Raw genomic sequence first — 23,071 nt, forward strand, 5'->3', positions numbered from 1 at the left:
TGATTCCCATTTTCTAAAACCTAAACTACAGCCTTGAATCCACACTGGCTAGAAATCAACAGTGAACGGTAACATGCTGTTATGATTACACCACGATTATATTTACCACTCATCAACAACTTGTCCTCAAAGCTGGCCCGGAAAGCTCCTTCTGGAGCCCGAAGTGCTTTCTTGATCTGTCCCCTTATGCCACTGACAGTTCGAATCACAGCACCTTCAAATTTGGCCACTTCCAAAGCAGAATTAAACATTCCCTACAGGTATAAGGAAAAAAAAAAACCCACATAACACAAAATCAGATATGTTACTTCCTAGTTTATAAGTAAATCCTTGGTTAAAAAAACAACTCATTTAATGGTGATAAAATAATCAAAATGTATTTTCCCCACTACAAGTGAACTACTACGTCAAAAGGAATACAACTCTATTTCATTTTCCCCAAAACAATATTAAGATTCTACTGTAGGTTCATTAGCATGCTCATCACTGATATCTCTGTAGAAGAAAAGATCAAAAAGATATGTACTAGACTGAACAGCCCTAGATAGCCTCTGCTGTCATCTCACAGGGCTGGACTGCAGCTCATATCCTAGGACTTAGGTGCACGTGCTCAGGAAATAGAGTGTTGGATAAATGCTGGTGATATTATTACTTTATATAAAGAATATTTTATGATCTTAACACTGTATTTTTAATGGAAACACCCTACTAATAAAATTTTCAATAAATGCCACTCAAACCACCCTCCCACGTTACACTGCAGAACAGAGCGTCCATTTCTCTGTACCCCTGGCCAACAAGTATTTTACAAAATACTTGGTCTATTTTTCTACTGAGCTATTTAACAAACCTATGATTTTCCCCTTTTCTTAACACAAAACAAAAGGACAGGAAACAAAACCCAGTGAATGAGATTATATATTTTCACTATTAGCTCTGTCACGGTCTCACATGGAATAAGGAATAGCCTCAATTAGTAAATATCTCTGTTAACTTGATCTTAAACTTTTCTGAGCATACTTAAGTAACAGAAACCAATATAAAGAAGTAAACCAATATCAAAGACCAAGTTTATAAAAGATTTCAATACTCTTTTGAATGCATCAGACTGTATTTTAGAAGTATTTCATTCCTTCTTTCACAAAATATACATTCATAAACGTGAATATACAGATATACAGACCTTAATGAATGATGTATTCTTGAAAATTTTATATGGAAAACCAGTTAGCTTTAATTTCTTCACAATTTTTATGGATTTATCCAGATCAAGGACAACTCCTGTGGCAGCTATCCGGAAATCAGGCTGGGAAGAACCCCCAAAATTTGAATACAGGAGTAACATCAAGGAGAAAAACTACAATTCTATGATGCAATAAATTACCATAGTGCATTTCACTTACAATCAACTAAGAACAAGAAAGAATATGTGAACATGCAAAGCAATTATTTTAGCAAAAACAATGTGAAACTATAATACATGTAATAAGCCAAACTAATGATGATGTCTTGAATATCCTCCAGAGGGTGATTTCATAATCACGTAATTTCACAACAATGACTGATTCAGAATGGAAAGCAATATGAAAATCTGGTTACAATGTTTAAGAAATTAAATTTTAGACCACCAGGGCAGATTCCATCTGCTCATTGTTCAATTTTTATGTCAAACTGGGCCGATAAAACCTACTCTGACTGATCAAACGAAGACTGTGTGAACATACTCTGCTAAACAAGCAGTACCAAGGGGTAGTCTTATGTCTACCTGGCATCCGGTATATCCCTAGAGCTGAGTACAATGCTTAGTACATGGTGAGCACCACTTAAATATTTTTAGAAAAATAAGTCCAAAAAACGCATACAAATATAAAATGTTATCAGTACCATAATAATTCTTCTACCTCTCCCTTCTCCATTCCCACACCTTACTTAAAAAGACACAGGAAAACTAAAAGCAAAGAGAAGCTTACTATAAATACTAAAAACATGTCACCTGCAACTTAAAGTTTCATGTACATATTCCATATTTAAGATATATTCCTCAAACATAATCTGGAAAATAAAACATTCAAGATATTTACCATTATGCCACTAACAGACTGTACTGCCAAGAACCCAGTTCCCTGTGGAGTAATAGGACCTTAAAGAAAATAGAAAAAAAAAAGAAATACAGTGAATCACAAATTTTGGATTCTATTTTAAATGTGTACTCCAATCCAAAAAAAAGAGAAAGAAAAATCTTATGAATTGAGATTTAATGGAGAAAAGCAAAATTATAACGAGTAAACGGTTTAAATCAATCGACAAGCAGGTTATTCTAGTAGCGTATTACCCCAAAAAGTTGCTCCACAATGCATGTGTTGTGGAGTGTACTTTAGAAGCCTCTGTCTCCCATTGTGGTCTTCGATGTAATAGAGTGGAATGGTCTGAAACCTCCTCCACCCCACAGAGAAAATGATTGGATCTCGGGACTTGAGGATTTTCTTATACCAACGGTGTTTCTTCAGACGCATCTGAGGGGAGAAGAGATTTCAATTTCAATAAGATTATTGGTGGAAGTACATCCAAAGAACCCCAATTGTCAAGCATGCAGCAAAGGGTACCTACCTGTACATATCCGACATTGCCTTCACTATTGCCCAAACCACCCAAAATCATTGGGTAATGGGGGTCGAAGTTAAGCACAAATTCACAGGGGACATTTTCTATCTCAATTCGAACATACATCCCAGGTCGAAAACCCTCATACTGAACTCTGGCTTCATCATCTTGATCTTCAAATTCTGCTCGATTAAGCTATATATGGGGGGGGGGGGGACAATGAAAAAAACACATAGCTGTTATCTTAATAAATGTAAGGCTAACATTTTTAAGACAAGCAATTTCTCAATAGAGGAACATGGACAGAATCATTTACGCTTTATCCTTATTAAAAATAACATGCACTCTTATCTTTACGGTTTGTTTTCTTCTTTGCTACTCCAAGCACAGCAAACGCAAACAACTCTGAAAGCAGCCCTTCATGCTGGTCAGCGAACACTCTTAACTTCTTTCTTTTCTTACTCTGCAAACAATTGTTTCACACTTTTCCTTTCTTTGAATATCCAGTATCTCCTCCCTCATTCTCACTCTCAGCTGCTGTTTCTTAATTCACTCAGGAACCAAGTAGTCTAAAAGAACTTCCACAGTCAACTCCTCTACCAGGGTTTGCACCCCCATTCAGCCTTTTATTATAGCTTGTTATTATTATATCTATAACTTATTATATTACTGAAATTAATTAAAATTAAAAACTTTAAATTCAGTCCCCCGGTCACAATAGTCACATTGCAAGTGATCAGTATCGACACGTGGCTCGTGGCTACAATGCAAGACAGCACAGATATACATTTCCATTATCACAGAAAGTTCTACTGAGCAGCCGTTATAGCTTATTTATCTGTGCCTCTATTCAGTGCCAAACTTCACTTGCAATACTAGCTATCATTCACTTTTATTCCAACAGGTCTTGCCTGTTATTTCTCCCGTCTTAACACCTTCTTTTGACTCTTTCTCCAACTATTGCCCCATTTCTCTGCTTCTCTCTGAAGTAAAATGGCCCAAAATTTTTCTATAGTCATGGCCTCCAGCCTCTGCTCCCATTCTTTTGAATCCTCCCCAAACTGGTCTTTAACCCACACTCTCCATAACAATGCTTACCAAAATCATGTAAGGCCTCCACATTCCCAACCCAGTTGTCAATCCTGTCTTCATCACAGTTAACACATCAGCAGGATTTAAGATAATGTATCCCTCTTTCCACAGCAGTTTCCAGCATACCTCATGTTCTCTTAGATGTCTTCTATCTCCTGAGCGCTGCTCAATCCCACTGCTGCTTCCTCCTCTCCAGCTGGCCTCTTACAATGGAGCAGCCACTGTCAGTGCCCGTCCTCTCTCCTGTCTCCATGCTCACTCCTCAGGTCATCCCATCCATTTTATGGCTTTAAGTAGCATCTAGATGCTAAGGGCTGTACATCTGAGTCCCTGGCCCCAACCTCTTTCCAGAGCTCCTCACTGACTACTTGATGCTCCACTTGTCTGCGACAGATCTCAAGCCAAACAGCTCTAAACTTCACCTTCCTGGACAAACCTTCACCAACTAGAGGCTTTCCTATCTTACTGACAACTCGACTTCCAGTAAGTCATCCTTGTTTCCTCTCACACACCCCACACTCAATCTACCTTTAATCCACCTTTCAAAAGTATACCCAGAATTTGACTCTTTTTCCTCCATGCCACACACCGCCCCACCCCACAGTGTGAGTCACCTTAATCTTACTGAACTCTTGCCACAGCAATGCTTTCAAAGGTAAGCAGGTCACACATATCTCTCCTCTGTTCAAAACCCCCATTGATCCCCATTTCACTCAGCATAAAAAATTCAAAGTCCTTTACAATGGCCTACAAGATTCTAGGTGATTTTAAGTAATAAATGAATTGAAGCAAAGACTTCAGAACTAGCTTTACATGACTTAGTTACTTCTATCAAAGGTTAGTACAGACTTGGAACCTACACATTAATGGCTAACCAGGAGGTACTTGAATAGATGAAGGCCTAGGTTGGGAAAAGCCTGCTGACCACATTTTTACAAATCACATTATTTAACCTGTATAAGACGTATTAGGGTATATTCTAGCTTAAAGGCATTCTTGGTACCCCCCACCCTTGTCAAAGCGCAATTCAAACACTTGCCATCACCTGCACACACATCTTTGTGTGTCCTTCAGAGTGAGTTCATCAGCTCAGTCTGTTTAGCATAGCAGGTAGGAGGGCCAGATTATCTCCTTTTCAGCATTCCACATGCTCCCTTTATCTCCACATCTGACCTGACACTTGAAATATCCTGTGAACTCTGCCCAAGGTGAGTATTTAGCTTCCCTGGAGAGCATTGGTACATGCATAAGACTGGTATGTACAAAAATCACCTGCCCATTCAAATTATTTAATTATGGTTCCAGGGAGCAGTAATCACAATGCTACAGCAATGCTTGTATTTAAATAAATAAATCACTACACTATGAGATCCTCAACAGTTGCAGCCTATCTTAGCCATTTTTGCTACCTCAATGCTTGGTACAAAATAGACACTGGTATCTTTCTGGTCCATTTCTGACTGAAGAAACTATCAGATGATCATATGAATAAACACTCATCTGCAGCTTGACCCAAGAGTCCAAACAGGAGGCACAGAAGCAGGTCAGGGAGTAGAGACCTAAACAAAATTACATATTCACAATACTGTACTATAGCCTTGAAATGAAGCTGACAAGAACCAAGTTTTCTTACCTGTGCTTGTTTATGCATTTCTCCTTTAAGATCATCAAAATATGTGCTTTCTCCTTCATCATATTCTGCATCAAACATCTCCTTCAATTTTCTCTTTTTATCCAAATGCTTTTTCTTGGCACTTTCCTCTGCATTGGGGTCAATTTCTTCCTTAACTTCTTCTACATCTTCAATCTTAAATTTCCATAAGAGAAACAGTTGTAAAAGTTTGTGGAGATCTTTTCTTTAAACATTAAAGCAGATTTTTAAAGTTCTTTTTTTTTATGTTTATTTTATTTCTTTTGAGAGAGAGAGAGAGAGAGAACAAGCAGGAGAGGCAGAGACAGAGGGAGAGAGTGGGTCCCAAGCAGGCTCCACAGTCAGCACATAGCCAGCACGAACCATGAGATCATGACCTTGGCTGAAATCAAGAGTCAGATGCTTAACCAACTGAGCCCTTCAGGCGCCCCAGATTTTTAAAGTTTTATCCGAGCTGCAAAAATCTTGCTTGTGATCATCATGAAAACAAAACAAAAAAACAAAACAAAACAAAACACAGACTTTGGCTCTAAAAAACATGTACTGCTACAAGAGGCATTTAGGCATCTGCAGCACAATAAACTGTCACTCCTTAATCTGGCTGGAATGCCAAATATAAATAAAAATAACAAGTATTCCCACCCAGATGCTCCCCAGAAATTGTTCTAAAGAAATACTGGGGAGAATAGGGATTTAATTATTTTAAATGGTACTTAAATTTAAGAAGAAGAGAATGATGGCAAAAGGAATGGTAGAGAGAGAGACAGTGACTCGGGAGATAAACTTCTATGACTGAAGAATTATAATGATAACAAGAGGTAGTAGGTGTCACCCAAAAGATCAAGAATAACTAACAACTTTGATCTATTCACAACCTCCATATTTTTAGGAAGGAATCCATCCACTCTGTAATCTACACAGATAGTAAGTAAGATGTGCATTTCTTTTTAATGATAAATTTTTTTTAACGTTTATTTATTTTTGAGACAGAGAGAGACAGAGCATGAATGGGGGAGGGGCAGAGAGAGAGGGAGACCCAGAACCGGAAGCAGGCTCCAGGCTCTGAGCCATCAGCCCAGAGCCCGATGCGGGGCTCGAACTCACGGACTGCGAGATTGTGACCTGAGCTGAAGTCGGACACTTAACCCACTGAGCCACCCAGGCGCCCCAAGATGTGCATTTCTTAATATGGGCCTCTCTCAGAACATAATGACCACAGATCAAGGACCATAATTCACAGCCAGCCACGGCAAAGTCATACCTGAGTATCTGGGCCTGGTTTTCCCTTGTGTACATCCCCTGTTTCCAGGTCTTCAAAGTCACCATAGAGCTCTTCTGGGAAAAGAACATCCAAACAAATCCTCTGTGAATAGGGCCAGCATGTGACACTCTAGCATTACCACATGCACTGTGCACTCTGAAGCCCAAACCTCATTTTTACCCTTCTTATTGCTACACACCCCAGGAGAATCCTATACATACATAGCCTTCTTTTTCTTGTTAAATTATCAGTATTTCATTACCTGTTTAAATTTTTTTTTTAATGTTTATTTTTGAAAAAGAGACAGAGAGACAGAGCTTGAGTAGGGAAGGGCCAGAGAGAGACTGAGACACAGAATCTGAAGCAGGCTCCAGGCTCCAAGCTGTCAGCACAGAGCCTGACATGGGGCTCAAACTCGTGAACTGTGAGATCATGAACTGAGCTGAAGTCGGACACTTAACCGACTGAGCTACCCAGGCACCACTTTCATCACCTGTTTAGATGAAGCAAATGGACACCCGCATTTCCTTACTTTACTTCAATAGCTCACATAACCAAGAGCGATCTTTCTAACACACGTGATAAACACTCTGTAGCAGAGACGCACACAGAGATGTGTGGATTACCCTGCAGGTGAGTCCCCAAGACCAACAGTAACCCAAAAGTGACATGAAAAAAACATGGCTTGATTAATAAATCCCACATGGGAAAAAGAGTCTGAAAGTAAGATCAACACAGCACAATGAGTGACGTATCTAGGAAAAATCTCAGATTACATAAAATACAGCCTTTAGAGTAAGACTGGTAGCTAAAACAGTGACAAACCACATGAAGAGCTCATTAATTCATTCATCCTTTTGTTTTCGGAACTCTAAGTTTAGCTCTGGGTCCTATCCTTAAAAGAAAAAGATACTGAACCTCCTTCAGGAAGCAGTATTTAGATAAAACATTTTCATATAAAAAAGAGCCAAAGAACCAAAGAGCCAAGGAAGATACAATAGATGAGAAGATTCCATTTGTAATAAAAACAAAAAAAGGATAAAATACTTAGTAATGAGCCTAAAGAGAAATGTGCTGGAACCTTATTTTAAAAATTTAAAAAAGCGTTAATATGCTACCAAGGAACACATGGAATAACATTAGCTAACACTTTCAAGTGCTGTATATACCAGGCACTACTCTAAGTGTTTTACATGTCATAACTACATTCTTCAACATGACCTAATTAAGTAGGTGTTATTAGTGTTATCTACTAAACAAATATAGATTACCATATATTTGAAAAAGATGACTCAGTATCAGGAAGCTGTCAATTTTCCCTTCACCAGTTATAATAAAAACCACCACCAAGAAAAAGACCACTTATGGAATGGGAGAAGATATTTGCAAATGACATATCCAATAAAGGGTTAGTATCCAAAATATATAAAGAACTTATACAACTCAACACCCAAGAAAACAAATAATCCAATTAAACGTGGGCAGAAGATATGAACAGACATTTCTACAACGAAGACAAACAGATGGCCAAAAGACACATGAAATGATGCTCAATATCACTTATCATCAGGGAAATGCAAATCAAAAACCACAATATCACCCTACACCTGTCAGAATGGCTAAAATCAACAACACAAGAAACAAGTGTTGGTGAGGATGTATAAAAAAAGGAACCTCTTGCACTGTTGGTGGGAATGCAAGCTAGAAAGACAACATGGAGATTCCTCAAAAAATTTAAAATAGAACTGCCATATGATCCAGTAACCATACTACTGGGTATTTACCCAAAGAATATGAAAATACTAATTCAAAAGGAATATGCATCCCTTTGTTTATTGTAGCATTATTTACAACAGCCAAGTTATGGAAGCAGCCCAAGTGCCTATCAATAGATGTATATAAAGAAGATGTGGTATAAATATACAACGGAATATTATTCAGCCATAAAAAAGAATGAAATATTGCCATATGTAACAACATGAATGAATCTAAAGAGCACAATGCTAAGTGAAACAAGTCAGAGAAAGGCAAATACCATATGATTTCACTCATATGTGAAATTTAGGAAACAAAACAAATGAATAAAGGGGGAAAAAGAGACAAACCAAAAGCCAGACTCTTAACTAGAGAGAACAAATAGATGGTTACCAGAGGGGAGGTGAGTGGGAGGTAAGTGAAAAGGGTGAAGGAGATTAAGTGCATACTTACCATGGTGAGCACTGAATAATATACAGAATTGTTGAATCACTACATTGTACACCCGAAACTAATATAACACTGTATGTTAACCATACTGGAATTAAAATGCAAACAAAACAAAATACCACCAAGGATTTCTTGTCTGGAAAAGATAGTATAGACATTTTCTTCTGTTCCTCCCAACTAAGTATAACCAACTCCAGAAATAACACAAGAGCCTAAGGAAAACCAAAGTACTCTGAAAGGTAGAGAGAGCTGGCGAGGGTCCCCAGGACCAGAGGAATGACATAATGACCAGTAGCTCACTACACCCACAGAAAGGCAACTTAGAGCCACTGTTTCCCAACCTCCAAGCTAGCAACCGAAGGTAGACCAGATAGTCTCATTTCCTACCCCAGACAAATTTGGATCTCAGCAACACTGGACAAACGAGGCAGCACTGGCAAAGAAGTGCTTTGAGAGCCCCACTAACAATAAGTGATGAGAAGTGTTCACCTTCCCTGAAGAGCTTGAATCTCCTTTCCTCCACACCAAGATACACTAGGTGGCCAAGGGCTATTGGCAAAGGGACATTCTGCCAGGCCTGAGACTCTCCTCCCTCATCTAAAAACAACGTGTGCCCAGGCAGGACCAGCAAAGATCCTCCTATAGCAAGCAAACTTGCCCCACAAGGCAAGACAACCTTCCCCTACCTAGCCAAACCAGGGGGCCCAGACTGAGGAAGCTCCTCTGTCCTCTCAAACAGCACCTGCAGAGAGACCAATGGCATAAGATAAACTAAGCCGATCAAAATAGCACCACAAAGGCTCTAAAATTAAATTGTCATTAGAACCACAGTCCACAAAGTACACCAGGACCTGCACACTAAACCCAAACAGGATGACTGCCTGCCAAAATAAAAAAATTACACAGGACCAAGTGTCTCCTAACGTAATAACCTAAATGTGCAGGACACAATAGAAAATCACTTTGTCATACCCAAAACTGGGAAAATTATAAGTATAATGTGAAAAGACAACTAACTGACTGACACCAACACTAAAATGAATCAGATGTTGAAACTATCTAAAATCTTACAGAAGCCATTACAAAAATGCTTCATCAAGCAACTACAAATCTTATGGCAACAACCCAAAAACTGAAAATCTCAGCAAAGAAACTGAAGAACCAAACAAATTATAGAACTGAAAAATGCAATGAAAGAAATTTAAAAGCTTGCTAGATGGGATCAATAGTAAGAGTGGAGATGACAGAGGACAGAACCAGAGAACCTGAGGCTAGATCAACAGAATTCACCTAGTCTGAACAACATAGAGGGAAATAACCAAAAAACAAATGAATAGAGCCTCACAGACTTGTCGGACAGAAACAAAAGATCCACCACTTATGAGATCTCATAAGGATACTGGGGTTGAAAGAAATAATGATTGAAGCTTCTCAAATTTGGTAAAAGACATAAACTTACAGATTCAAGAAGCTGAGAAAATTTCAAACAGAGTAAATCCAATGACATCTATACCAAACTTCTGAAAACGGAAAGCAAAGATAAAACCTCGAGAGCAGCCAGAAAGAAATGACAGATTACCTGTAGAGGCACACCATCAAAGTGACAGTGCTTTTCTCCTCTGAAATCATGAAGGCCAGAGGAAGTGGTACAATATTTTTTATGTGCTGAAGAAAAGAACGCTTTGCTATGAATTCTACATCCAGTGAAACTACCCTTCTGAAATAGAGGGGGAAAAGACATTCTCAGATGGAGAACTACAGGAATTTGTCACTAGCAGACCTCCCTTGAAAAATGGCTGAAGAAAGTTCTTAAACAGTAAGGAAATTATAAAAGGAGAAATCTGGGACCATCAGGAAAAAAAGAAAAAACCAACCACAGAAATAAAGATACATACAACAAACTAGCCTTCTTATGAGTTTTTAAAATCATATTCAATGATTGAAAAAAATTATAACATTAATATTCAAGCCAATAATATTTAAATGTAGGAAAGATAAAGGGACCTAAATGGAAAAAAGGTTTCCATATATTACCCAAAATGGTAAAATGTTGGCACTAGTAGGCTACTATATTACAATGAGCAACCACTCAAAAACTATACAAAAAGATACTCTCAAAAACACTGAAAACATATCAAGATAGAGGGAAGAAAATGAAAACAGAAGAAAAACAGAAAAAAATAGAAAAACTAAAGCCACAGTAAACAAACAACAAAATCAGGGCACCTGGGTGGTATATAGTCAGTTGAACGTCCGACTCTTGATTTTGGCTCAGGCCGTGATCCCAGGGTTGTGGGATCCAGCCCTATATAGAGGCTCCACACTCACTGTGGAGCCTGCTTGAAATTCTCTCTCTCCCTCTGCCCCTCTCCCAGACTCGCATGCTCTCTCTCTCTCAAGAAAAAAAATAAAATATCAGACTTAAGCAATTACATATCAGTAAGCACCTTAAATGTAAATGGCATAACATACCAATCAAAATACAGACAAATACAGAGAGGACAGAAACACATAAAACTATTATATATGCTATTTACAAGAAATTCCTTTCAGATTTAACGACCCAAGTAAGCTGCAAATAATGGAGAAATATATACCATGCAACTCATCTTTAAAAAAAAGCAAGAATGGTTATATTAATATGTCATAAAATAAACTTCAGAGCAAAGAAGAGGATCAGGGCCAAAGAAGGACTTAACTGAACTGTAAGACCTAAAATTTCATGTGCTGCCTTGACATCTTTGAGCCTCACAGGGTCTCAAAGACTTAGTTGTGAGCAGGCCTGCCAGCCATGTTCCTGCCCTACAAGAAAGGCTCCCCACCCTGTTAGTTCTTTTTCAGTTGGACCACCTGCACCCTACCTACTCCTCAACCTAATACATTTCACTTCACCTCTCTGCCAGCCCACGAATTTATTCAGACACATTAATTACATCACCTCAAGGGAACCAATCGTCATCCTATGCTATTTAGGTGCAAAGCCTGCCTCCCAAAGCCCCCTGGTTGTTCAATCCCTGTGTGGCATGCAGTGTTCTCTTCCCTCAGGCTGTGAGCATATGTGACTGATAAACTGTTGTCAATCACATCTGTCCACTGTCAGGTGCTGTGTGTTTGGCCTTCTCCATAACCCTAGAGCGGGAATCTCTCCCTCACCAATGGGGTAAATAGGAGGTGACCATAATACATAGCAATAAAAGGATCAATCTACCAGAAAGACATAATAATCCTAAATGTGTGTGCATCAAACAGAACCTCAAATATAAAAAGCAAAAATTGATAGAGCTGCAAGAGATAGGTAAGTCCAGAATTATCCTTGGAAACTTCAACATCCTCCTCTCAGCAACTGATAAAACTAGTCAGAAAATCACCAAAGATGGAGCACCTGGGTGGCTCAGTCAATTGAGTGTCTGACTTTGGCTCAGGTCATGATCTTGTGATTTGAGACTTCGAGCCCCACATCGGGCTCTCTGCTGTCAGTGCAGAGCCCACTTCAGATCCTCTGTCTTCCTCTCTCTCTGGTCTTCCCACACTCACTCTCTCTCCCTCTCTCTCTCAAAAATAAACCTTTTTTTTTTCTTTTTCAACGTTTATTTATTTTTGGGACAGAGAGAGACAGAGCATGAACGGGGGAGGGGCAGAGAGAGAGGGAGACACAGAATCGGAAACAGGCTCCAGGCTCTGTCTGAGCCATCAGCCCAGAGCCTGATGCGGGGCTCGAACTCACAGACCGCGAGATCGTGACCTGGCTGAAGTCGGACGCTTAACCAACTGCGCCACCCAGGCGCCCCAAAATAAACCTTTTTTAAACAATCACCAAAGATATAGAAAACTTAATACAACCAACCTAACAGAATCTGACATATATAGAACACTATACCCAACAATTTTTAAAGTACCCACAGAACATCTACCAACAAAGGGCACAGTCTGGGTAATAAAGTGAATCTAAACAAATGTAAAAGATTTGAAATCGTAAGGGGATGTTCTTATAATATAATGTAATTAAATTGAAAATCAGTAACAGAAAGACAAGAAAATTTCTAAACATTTTGTAGTTAAATAACACAGTAAATAATGCACGAGTCAAAGAGAAGTCTCAAAGGAAATTCATGAAAACGAAAGTACAACATAAGAAAATTTGGGCAAAACAATTAAGCAATGCTGAGAGAGTAATTTACAGCACTAAATGCTCACAGCAGAAATGAGAAAAGGTCTTACACCAATAATCTAAGCAGACTGAAAAGTACAAAATAACCTAACACAAGCAAAGAACAGAAATCATAAAGATGTGAACAGAAACCAACAAAATTAAAAACTGGAACACAGATATGAAACCAAAAGCTGATTATTTGAAAAAAAAATCAACAAAATTAATAAACCTTACGGACAAAGAAAAAGGAGGACACAAATCACCAGTATCAAGAATGAAATGGGGGCATGTGGGTGGCTCAATCAGTCAGCTAAACATCCAACTGGCAATTTCGGCTCAGGTCATGATCTCACAGTTTGTGAGTTCAAGCCCCATGTCGGGCTCCACACTGGCAATGCAGAACCTGCTTGGGATTCTCTGTCTCCCTCTCTCACTGCCCCTCCCCTGGTCGTGCTCTCTTGCTCTCTCAAAATAAATAAACAAACTTAAAACAAACAAACAAACAAACAAAAAAAAACAGAACAAAATGGGATTATCACAACAGATTCTGCAGCTATTGAAAGGTTATTAGATGAACACTAGGATTACTACCCACTCATAATACCCAAGCTAGCTTCTTGGAGAAGGCACTTAATGAAACTTCCACTTCCCCAAAGCCTTCGAAATTCCTTGAAAACCAGATAGCAAAATTTGGACAAGATGGAATAAACTAAATTATTTAAAGTATCCTATAACTATTAATGAAATAAAATTTGTCATTACAACTGCCAAGAAAGAAATCTCCAGGCCCTGACCTTTTCACTACAGATTATACCAAATATTTAAAAAATTACATTCTAATTCTATACAATCTCTCCCAAGAAACAGAAAATTGGGAATACTTTGCAACTCATTTTATGAAGCCAGTATTATTCCAATACCCAAACTAAATGAACATGGTACCAAAAAAAAAAAAAAACCAAAAAAAAACCCCAAAACAAAAAACCAACAACACTATAGACCAGTATTTCATAAACTTAGATGCAAAATCCCTTCACAAAATACTATCAAATAGGGGCGCCTGGGTGGCGCAGTCGGTTAAGCGTCCGACTTCAGCCAGGTCACGATCTCGCGGTCCGTGAGTTCGAACCCCGCGTCGGGCTCTGGGCTGATGGCTCGGAGCCTGGAGCCTGTTTCCCAATCTGTGTCTCCCTCTCTCTCTCTGCCCCTCCCCCATTCATGCTCTGTCTCTCTCTGTCCCAAAAATAAATAAACGTTAAAAAAAAAAAAAACTATCAAATAAAGTTCAAAAACATATACAAAGAATTATATATTGGGATGCCTGGGTGACTTAGTTAGGCGTCTGACTTCAGTTCACGTCATGATCTCATGGTTTGTGGGTTCGAGCCCCATGGCGGGCTTGATGTGGACTCAGAGCCTGGAGCCTGATTCGAGTTCTGCATCTCCCTCTTTCTCTGCCCTTCCCCTGCTTGTGCCTTTCTCTCTCTCTCTCAAAAATAAATATAAATAAACCTTAAAAAAAAGAATTATATATCATGACCAAGTGGGATTTATTCCAGTATGCAAAGCTGGTTCAAAATTCAAAAACTGGGGCAACTGGGTGGCTCAGTCAGTTAAGTGTCCAACTTTTGGTTTTAGCTCTGGTCATGATCCCGGTTTGTGAGTTCGAGCCCTGAGTCAGACTCCGTGCTGGTAGTGTACAGCCTGCTTGGGATTCTCTCTCTCCCTCTCAAAATAAGCAAATAATCTTAAAAAATTCAAAAATTAATCAATGTAATTTACTGTATCAAAATTCATACATGAAAAAAATTCATATATGAATAAAATTCATATGATCATATCAACTGACACTGAAAGGCATTTGAAAAAATTTACTACCCATTCATAATTAAAAAAAAAAAAGAAAAAGCACCTCCCAGTATACCAGGAATAGAGAGAAATGGAACACATAAAGAGCACCTAGAGAAAAAACAAACTAACATCATACATAACAGTGAAAACCATTGGGAAAAAGGCAGAATTTCCTCTTAGCACTAATCCTAGTCATTACATATAAAAAAATTAAAAATAAATATAAATATATTTAATATACATATAATTATAATTGCACTGCTGGTATTTACCCAAAAAATATAGAAACACTAATTCAAAAGGTACACGCACCCCATGTTTATTGCAGCGTTATCTACAATAGCCAAATTATAGAAGCAGCCCAAGTGTCTGTCCACTGAGAGATAAATGGATAAAGAAGATATATGTATATGTATGTGTATATATATATATACACATACACACAATGGAATATTATTCAGCCGTCAAAAGAATGAAATCTTGCCATCTGCAACAACATAGATGGATCTAGAGAGTACAATACTAAACGAAGTTAAGTCAGAGGAAGATAAATATGATTTCACTCATATGTGGAATTTAAGAAACAAAACAAACAAGCAAAGGAAAAGAGAGACAAACCAAGAAACAGACTCTTAGTGATAGAGAACAAACAGATAGTTACCAGAGGTGAGGTAACTAGGGGGAGAGGGATTAAAGAGTACACTTACTATGATAAATAAATGAACAAACAAAATGATTATTAATAAATAAAAATAAACGGCACACAGGTTGAAAAGAAACAAATGATACTGTCCCTATTTGTAGATAACACAATTGTCTATGTAGAAAATCCCAAGCAATCTACAACAACAAAAATCCTCTCACAACTAATAAGTGAGTTCAGCAAAATAAGATAAACACACAAAAATCAATCAAAATGAAATACTAAAGTATAAACTTATCAAAATATATTCATTATCAGGATGCTGAAAATTACAAAATACTTATGAAGGAAATTAAAGACAAATAAATGGAGAGACATACCATGCTCCTGGATTAGAATACTCAAAATAGTAAAGATTCTCCCCAGTTAATCTATAGGTTTAATGCAATTCCTATCAAAATCCCAGCAGGTTTTCTGTAGACACAGACAAGATTATAAAATTTATACACAAAGTCACAGGCCCAAGGATAAACCAATCTTGAAAAAGAAGAATAAAGTGAGAGGAATCATTCTACCCACTATTAATGTTTACTACATAATCACAGTAACCAAGATATGGGTGGAAGGACTGCACATGAATCAATGGAACCCAGAAATAAACCCAACGATGCTCAACTAATTTTTTTTACAAAGGTGCAAAAGCAAATAAATGAAAGAAAAAATGCTGGAGGAATATACACCTCAGGCAAAAAACATAACCTTTAACCTAAACCTCACACTTTATAAAGAAATCAAGATAGATCACTATCATACATGGAAAAGAACAGTTTAGGGGCGCCTGGGTGGCGCAGTCGGTTAAGCGTCCGACTTCAGCCAGGTCACGATCTCGCGGTCCGTGAGTTCGAGCCCCGCGTCAGGCTCTGGGCTGATGGCTCAGAGCCTGGAGCCTGTTTCCGAATCTGTGTCTCCCTCTCTCTCTGCCCCTCCCCCGTTCATGCTCTGTCTCTCTCTGTCCCAAAAATAAATAAACGTTGAAAAAAAAATTTTTTTAAAAAGAAAAGAACAGTTTAAAACTTTTGGAAAACACAGGCACCTGGGTGGCTCAGTCAGTTAAGCTTCTGACTCTTGATTTCAGCTCAGGCCACGGTCTTATGGTTTTGTGAGTTTGAGCCCTGCATTGGCTCTGTGCACTGACCACACGCAGAGTCTGCTTGGGACTCTCCCTCTCCTCCCTTTCTCTCTGTCCCTTTCCTGTTCACGCTCTCTCTCTGTCTCTCTCAAAATGAATAAACAAGCTTAAAAAAAAAATAGGAGAAAAGCTTCAGGATCTAGGAATAGAAAATAATTCCTGGACTTGACATTATTCCTAAAAGTGAAAAAATGATAAACTGGACCTCATCAAAATTAAAAAGTTTTGCTCTGTGAAAGGAACTATATTAAGAAAATGAAAAGATAAGCTACACACTAGGAGAAAACATCTGCAAACCACATATCCAATAATGGAATAAAATACATAAAGAACTCTCAATATTCAACAGTAAAAAAAAAACAAAAACAAAAACAAAAAAAAAACAGTAAGAAAAAGGGCAAAATACATCCACAAATATTTTGTAAAAGAATACATTGCAAATTATAAAATGCAGCAAAAATGGCAAAATGCTCAACATCATTAGCCATCAGGGAAATATAAAATGAAAACACAGTGAAATATCACTATCAGATTAGCTAAAATAAATAACAGAACACTGAATACTGGCAAGGACATGAAGAAACTGGATCATTCATATATTGCTGGTAGAAATACAAAACAGCCCAACTACTCTGGCAGTTTCCTATAAAGCTAAGTATGCAATTACCATACAGCCCAGCAACTGTATTCTTAGGCATTCATCCCAGAAAAATAGGAAGTTTATATTTATATAAAAATCTGTACATAAATGTTCATAGCAGTTCAATTCTCAAAAGTCAAAAACTAGAAACAACCCAGATATACTTCAGTGGGTGAATGGTTAAACAAAATGCTACATCCTTATCAGGGAATATTACTCTGCAATAAAAAGGAATGAACTACAGTCACATGGAACAACTTGGATGGACCTCTCTAGGAACTATGATGAACAGGAAAAAAAAATCAATGTTAAAAAGTTACATATTCTATGATTCTATTTAACATTCTTAAAAATTATAAAACTGTATAAATGAAAAACAGGTAAGTGGCTGATGGGTCAGAACTTGGGGATGGGTGACAGAAAGGAGCTAAATGTATTTATAAGAGTAATATAAGGTATCCTTATGGTGATGGAAATGTTCTGTCTGGTAACTGTGTGTAGACACATAAACCTACACGAACTAAATACAGAGAACTAAACACACACACAAACAACACATATGAGCATAAGTAAAACTGGGGAAATCTATATAAGATCAGCAGATGTTATCAACATTAATATACAGGTTGTGGTCTTATACTATACAGTACCCAATACAAGATACAAGAAATCTATCTGTATGAAATATATATTAAAAAAGCTATGCATTATAAATGAGTGATTTGGCATGGTTGCAGGATAGGAGATTAATATACAAAAATCAGCCATTTCATGTAATAACAAATAAGTGCCAACTAAAATTAAAATATCATTTAAATATTAATAACAATACAAAATATTTAGGAATACATTTGTTAAGAAATAAGTGAGAACAGCATCCTAAAATCACTGCTAAAAGAAATTAAAAAACAGAGGCACCTGGGTGGCTCAATTGGTTAAGCGGCTGACTTCAGCTCAGGTCACGATCTCATGGTTCGTGAGGTTGAGCCCCGTGTCGGGCTCTGTGCTGACAGCTCAGAACCTGGAAACTGCTTTGGATTCTGTGTCTCCCTCTCTCTCTGCCCCTCCCCCACTCACACTCTGTGCCTCTCTCAAAAATAAACACTAAAAAAAATTAAAAAACAAAATAAATGGAGAGATTTACTTATGTTCATAGATCAGAAAATTCAATATTGTTAAAATGTCAATTTCCCCAAAATTGTTTTACAAATTCCACAAAATCCCAATCAAAACTGCAGGGTTTTTTTTCTGGTAGCAATGGGTAAGCTCATCTTATAACTTAAATGGAAGTGCAAGGGACCCAAAATCGCCAGAACAACTTTGGAAAAAGAATAAAATTTGAAGACTTAAATTACCTAATTTCAAGATTAATTATAAAGCTGTAATAGTGCAGGGACACCTGGGTGGCTTAGTCGGTGAAGCATCCAACTCTTGGTTTCAAGCTCAGGTTATGATCTCATGGTTAGTGGGTTTGAGCCCTGTGTCAGGCTCTACACTGCCAGTGCAGAGCCTGCTTGGGATTCTCTCTCTCTCCCTCTCTCTGCCCCTCCCCTGCTCGTGTTCTCATTCTCTCTCTCAACATAATAAACTTTAAAAATAAATAAATAGGGGCGCCTGGGTGGCGCAGTCGGTTAAGCGTCCGACTTCAGCCAGGTCACGATCTCACGGTCCGTGAGTTCGAGCCCCGCGTCAGGATCTGGGCTGATGGCTCGGAGCCTGGAGCCTGTTTCCGATTCTGTGTCTCCCTCTCTCTCTGCCCCTCCCCCGTTCATGCTCTGTCTCTCTCTGTCCCAAAAATAAATAAAAAGCGTTGGAAAAAAAAAATTTTTTTTTAATAAATAAATAAATAAATAAATAAATAAATAAAAATAAGTTAAGCTATATATAACAGTGCAGTATTGCTATAAAAATAAACAAATAAATGAATGGAACAGAGCCCAGAAATCTTGCCCATATATGGTCAACCAATGAAAGGCAATTCATTGTGGGTAAAGGACAGTCTTCAACAAATAGTGCTGGAAAAAGTGGATATCCATAAGCAAAAAAAGGAAACCTTGATCCATACCTAATACTACATAAAAAATTAACTCAAAATGGATCACAGAACTAAATGTAAACCTAAAACTGTAAGAGTCATAGAAGAAAATATACAACCTTGAGTGGGGCAAAGATTTCTTAAATACATTATCAAAAGCACAGTCCGTTAAAAAAAATACAGCCTTCATCAAAATCAAAAACTTTTGTTCTGCAAAAGACACCGTTGAAAATATGAAAAGACAGGGGTGGCTGGGTAGCTCAGTTGGTTAAGCATCCAACTTCAGCTCAGGTCATGATCTCATGCTTCGTGAGTTCAAGCCCCACATCAGGCTCTGTGCTGACAGCTGCTTTGGATTCTGTGTCTCCCTCTCTCTCTCCTTCTCTCAAAAATAAACATTAAAAAAAAATTTTATTTTAGGGGCGCCTGGGTGGCTCAGTTAGTTAAGCGTCTGACTTCAGCTCAGGTCAGGATCTTGCGGTTCATGAGTCTGGGCCCCACACTGGGCTCTGTGCTGACAGCTCAGAGCCTGAAGCTTTGCTTTGGATTCTGTGTCTCCCTCTCTCTCTGCCCCTCCTCTGCTCGCACTCTGTCTCTCTCTCTCTCTCTCAAAAAAATTAACATTAAAAAAAATTAAAAAAAAATTTTTTTAAATATGAAAATACAAACTACACACTGGGCAAAAATAATTAAAATCACAAGTGATAAATGACTTAAAGAAATTAAATAGATTAAAATACTAGACAAGAGGTTTGACATTTACCAAAGAAGAAACAGATGGAAAATAAGCACACAAAAATGCTCAATATCATTAGTCATTAGGAAAATACACAATAAAACCATGAGGTATCATTCTATATCTAAAACTAAAAAGACTGTATCAAGTATTGGCAAGGATGTAGAATAACTGGACGTCTCATAAAGTGCTAATGGCAATACAAAATGATACAATCACTTAGAAAAACAATTTGGCTTTTTCTTAAAAAATTAAACATACATCTGCCATATCCATTTAACCCACTGTGAGATATGTACTCAAGAGAAATCAAAGCAGTTGTTCATGCAAAGACTTGTATAAGAATGTTCACAGTAGCTTTGTTTGCAATAGCCAAAGCCCAGAAATAACCTAAATGTCCACCAACAGATGAACAAACTGCAGTGCATCATACAATGGAATATTACTCACTAATGAAAAGAAATTAAGTATTCAGCAATAAAAAGGGATGAAGATGCAAGAGCATGAACATATCTCAAAATAATTATGCTGAGTAGAAGTTAGCCAGAAAAGGGCACATCCTGTATGATTCCATTTATATAAAATTCTAGAGGGTACAAATTACTGTATAGTGACAGAAAGCAGGTGAGTGGTTAAAAGCACTCAAACACACAAAAATGAAGAAGGATAAATATCCTTTAAAAAATAATTTGCAAATCAGAAAAAAAATATATCTATATCTATATCTATATCTATATCTATATCTATATCTATATCTATATCTATATCTATATCTATATCTATATCTATATCTATATATCCCATTAGAAAAGTGAGCAAAGAACACAAAGAATTCACCGAAGAAATGCCATACCCAACACATCTGAAAGAAATATTCTCATTTACTGGTAATCAAAAGAATGCCAGTTATAAATTTAAGAAACAATTTTCCTTTATCAAACTGCCAAAAATAACATTTTTTTGTGGGTGGTATTCAATATTGAATGAAAGCAGTAAAATGTTAAGTACTAAGATACACTGCTTATGGGCACATAAGTAAGAACAACTTTCTGAAAAAGCTTTTGGCAGTTGTGGTCCATAGAAATCACTCAATAATTCTAACTTTTATGAATCTAACTTATGACAATAAAAAATGTGATCCAAGAGTTATTTCAAGGTGGCCCAGTGTAGAGTTAATTATAATACAGGCAAAGTAAATTGCTTAAATGACAAACTGTGAACTGAATCAGGATATGATAGAATAAAATTGCAAACATGAAACCTTTGAAAAAATTTAACAACACAATGTATATAAAGTAGAATTATAACTAGAAAAATTTTAAATTTATAAAAAACTAGAAGGAAAAAAATCTCAAAAAATTAATAAAGGTTTTTTTTAACATAGGCGGAGATTATGGTATGACATGAACTTTGTATTGAGATTATGGTATGACATGAACTTTGTATTCTAAATGTTCTACAATGTACACTACCTTCATCATTAACAGAAAATGTTATTTGAGTACATTTTTCACACACACACAAATCCATTTTTAACAAACACATGATAAAAGTTATGGAAAGCTTCTTACTTTTCTTCAAGGTCCATATCTAGTAAGTCAGTTAACCAAGGGAAGAAAGTAAGATCACGATAAAAAGAGGAACCAGAATACTACCCATAAACTCCTCTGTCAGCATTCCCCAAAGCATTTCACGTTTGCCTATTATTTCCAACCGTTAAAGATATGGAATAAAACAAAGTATAGATAACAGTCTTCTCTGAAGAACACTGTCCTTTACTTACCATCTTCTGCTAAGATCTTGGCTGCATCTTTATCATCTTCCCACTTCCCAGTCACAAAGCAATCTCTGATACTGTTCATGACCTTACACAAAAAAGTCAACACTTAGCTGACATGCTCCAATTACTCAACAAAACAAGTGCTATTAAGAAACAGTAGCAGGTGAAAACTTGCCTTTAAATACTTTTCAAGACACATTTTTTTTGGAAATTCTCATTTCAAGTGGGTGAACGAGATAACCTTATCTTTGATGTAGATAGTATAACCACAGAGATAAAAACTTAAGTGTCTTAACATTAAACAATGGTTGGAGAAGTGCTATTAGCCCACTGACCTCGTAAGTAAACAGATATTTACCAATGCAACTGATTTTCAAAGTTCATTAGTGTTCCTAAGGCAATGCAGTTAGATAGCATTTAGGAAGTTGGTCTTACTATTTGTTAATCCAGACTTATTATGGTTATTTGAAAATTCAACTCTTTGGCCAATGATAATATTCTGACAATGGCAAAATGTCTTATATGAGCACAATAGGGCAAAAAGTACTGATGAGGATTCCAGTCTCAGACCTGCTGGATCATCTAGTATATACATGTAGTAGATTCTGGGTACCCCTCTTAAATATAGTAAAGCCTTGTACATAACTCTCTGTTTCACAGTCTGTTTGCTGGGGAACCTAAGATAGCACATGTCATTTACTACCAAGGCTTCAAAAAGCACACTTATAGAAATCTTCAGACAGGTCCTGGCTTTCACCTCAATCACATTCTGGTCATGAATCATGTTTTTCATACACAACCTCACTCTCAAAGAGTAGCCTTGAGGCTAGCATGATTACAATGGATACAGAATCAAATTTGTTAGCGTTGGTGGTATAGTGGTGAGCACAGCTGCCTTCCAGAATCAAATTCGTTCATTTACTCATTCCTTCATGCCTATAATCACTCACCAAATATTTAAAGAAAATCTGCTCTGTGCTCAGAAGCTTTGCAGGGCACTGAAGGATGAAAAACTGTTAGAAGAAAATCCTTACTTAATGAAGATTAACAACTGACTTAGGGAAACCAAAGACCGAAAAATAATAAAAGAGACCTTTGGTGATAAAAACACTAAACAAACTAAGAGTAGAAGGGAACTTCCTCCACCTGATCAAGAGCATCCATAAAAAAACCCCACAGCTAGCATCACACTAAATGGTGAAAACTGAGGGCTTTCCCCCTAAGATGAGAAGACAAG

The 23,071-nt window shown here is 37.4% G+C and overlaps 1 protein-coding gene across 16 annotated transcripts in view; it reads right to left on the bottom strand.

The window, feature by feature from the left end:
• BMS1 (BMS1 ribosome biogenesis factor) overlaps positions 1–23,071 on the bottom strand; it is a 94,671-nt gene that overhangs the window by 4,197 nt on the left and 67,403 nt on the right. For 15 of the 16 annotated variants that reach the window (XM_045040353.1, XM_045040346.1, XM_045040356.1 and 12 more), the window contains 8 exons: positions 21,838–21,919; positions 6,606–6,679; positions 5,327–5,500; positions 2,608–2,796; positions 2,333–2,513; positions 2,082–2,140; positions 1,184–1,306; positions 107–254 (listed from right to left, as the gene is read on the bottom strand). In XM_045040353.1, coding sequence (XP_044896288.1) covers positions 107–254; positions 1,184–1,306; positions 2,082–2,140; positions 2,333–2,513; positions 2,608–2,796; positions 5,327–5,500; positions 6,606–6,679; positions 21,838–21,919 — 1,030 coding nt within the window. The remainder of the gene's footprint in view (positions 1–106; positions 255–1,183; positions 1,307–2,081; positions 2,141–2,332; positions 2,514–2,607; positions 2,797–5,326; positions 5,501–6,605; positions 6,680–21,837; positions 21,920–23,071) is intronic. The other variant, XM_045040358.1, reaches the window with a different exon arrangement.

This window comes from Felis catus, chromosome D2 (genome assembly GCF_018350175.1).
Source record: "Felis catus isolate Fca126 chromosome D2, F.catus_Fca126_mat1.0, whole genome shotgun sequence".
NCBI classification, from domain to species: Eukaryota; Metazoa; Chordata; class Mammalia; order Carnivora; family Felidae; genus Felis; species Felis catus.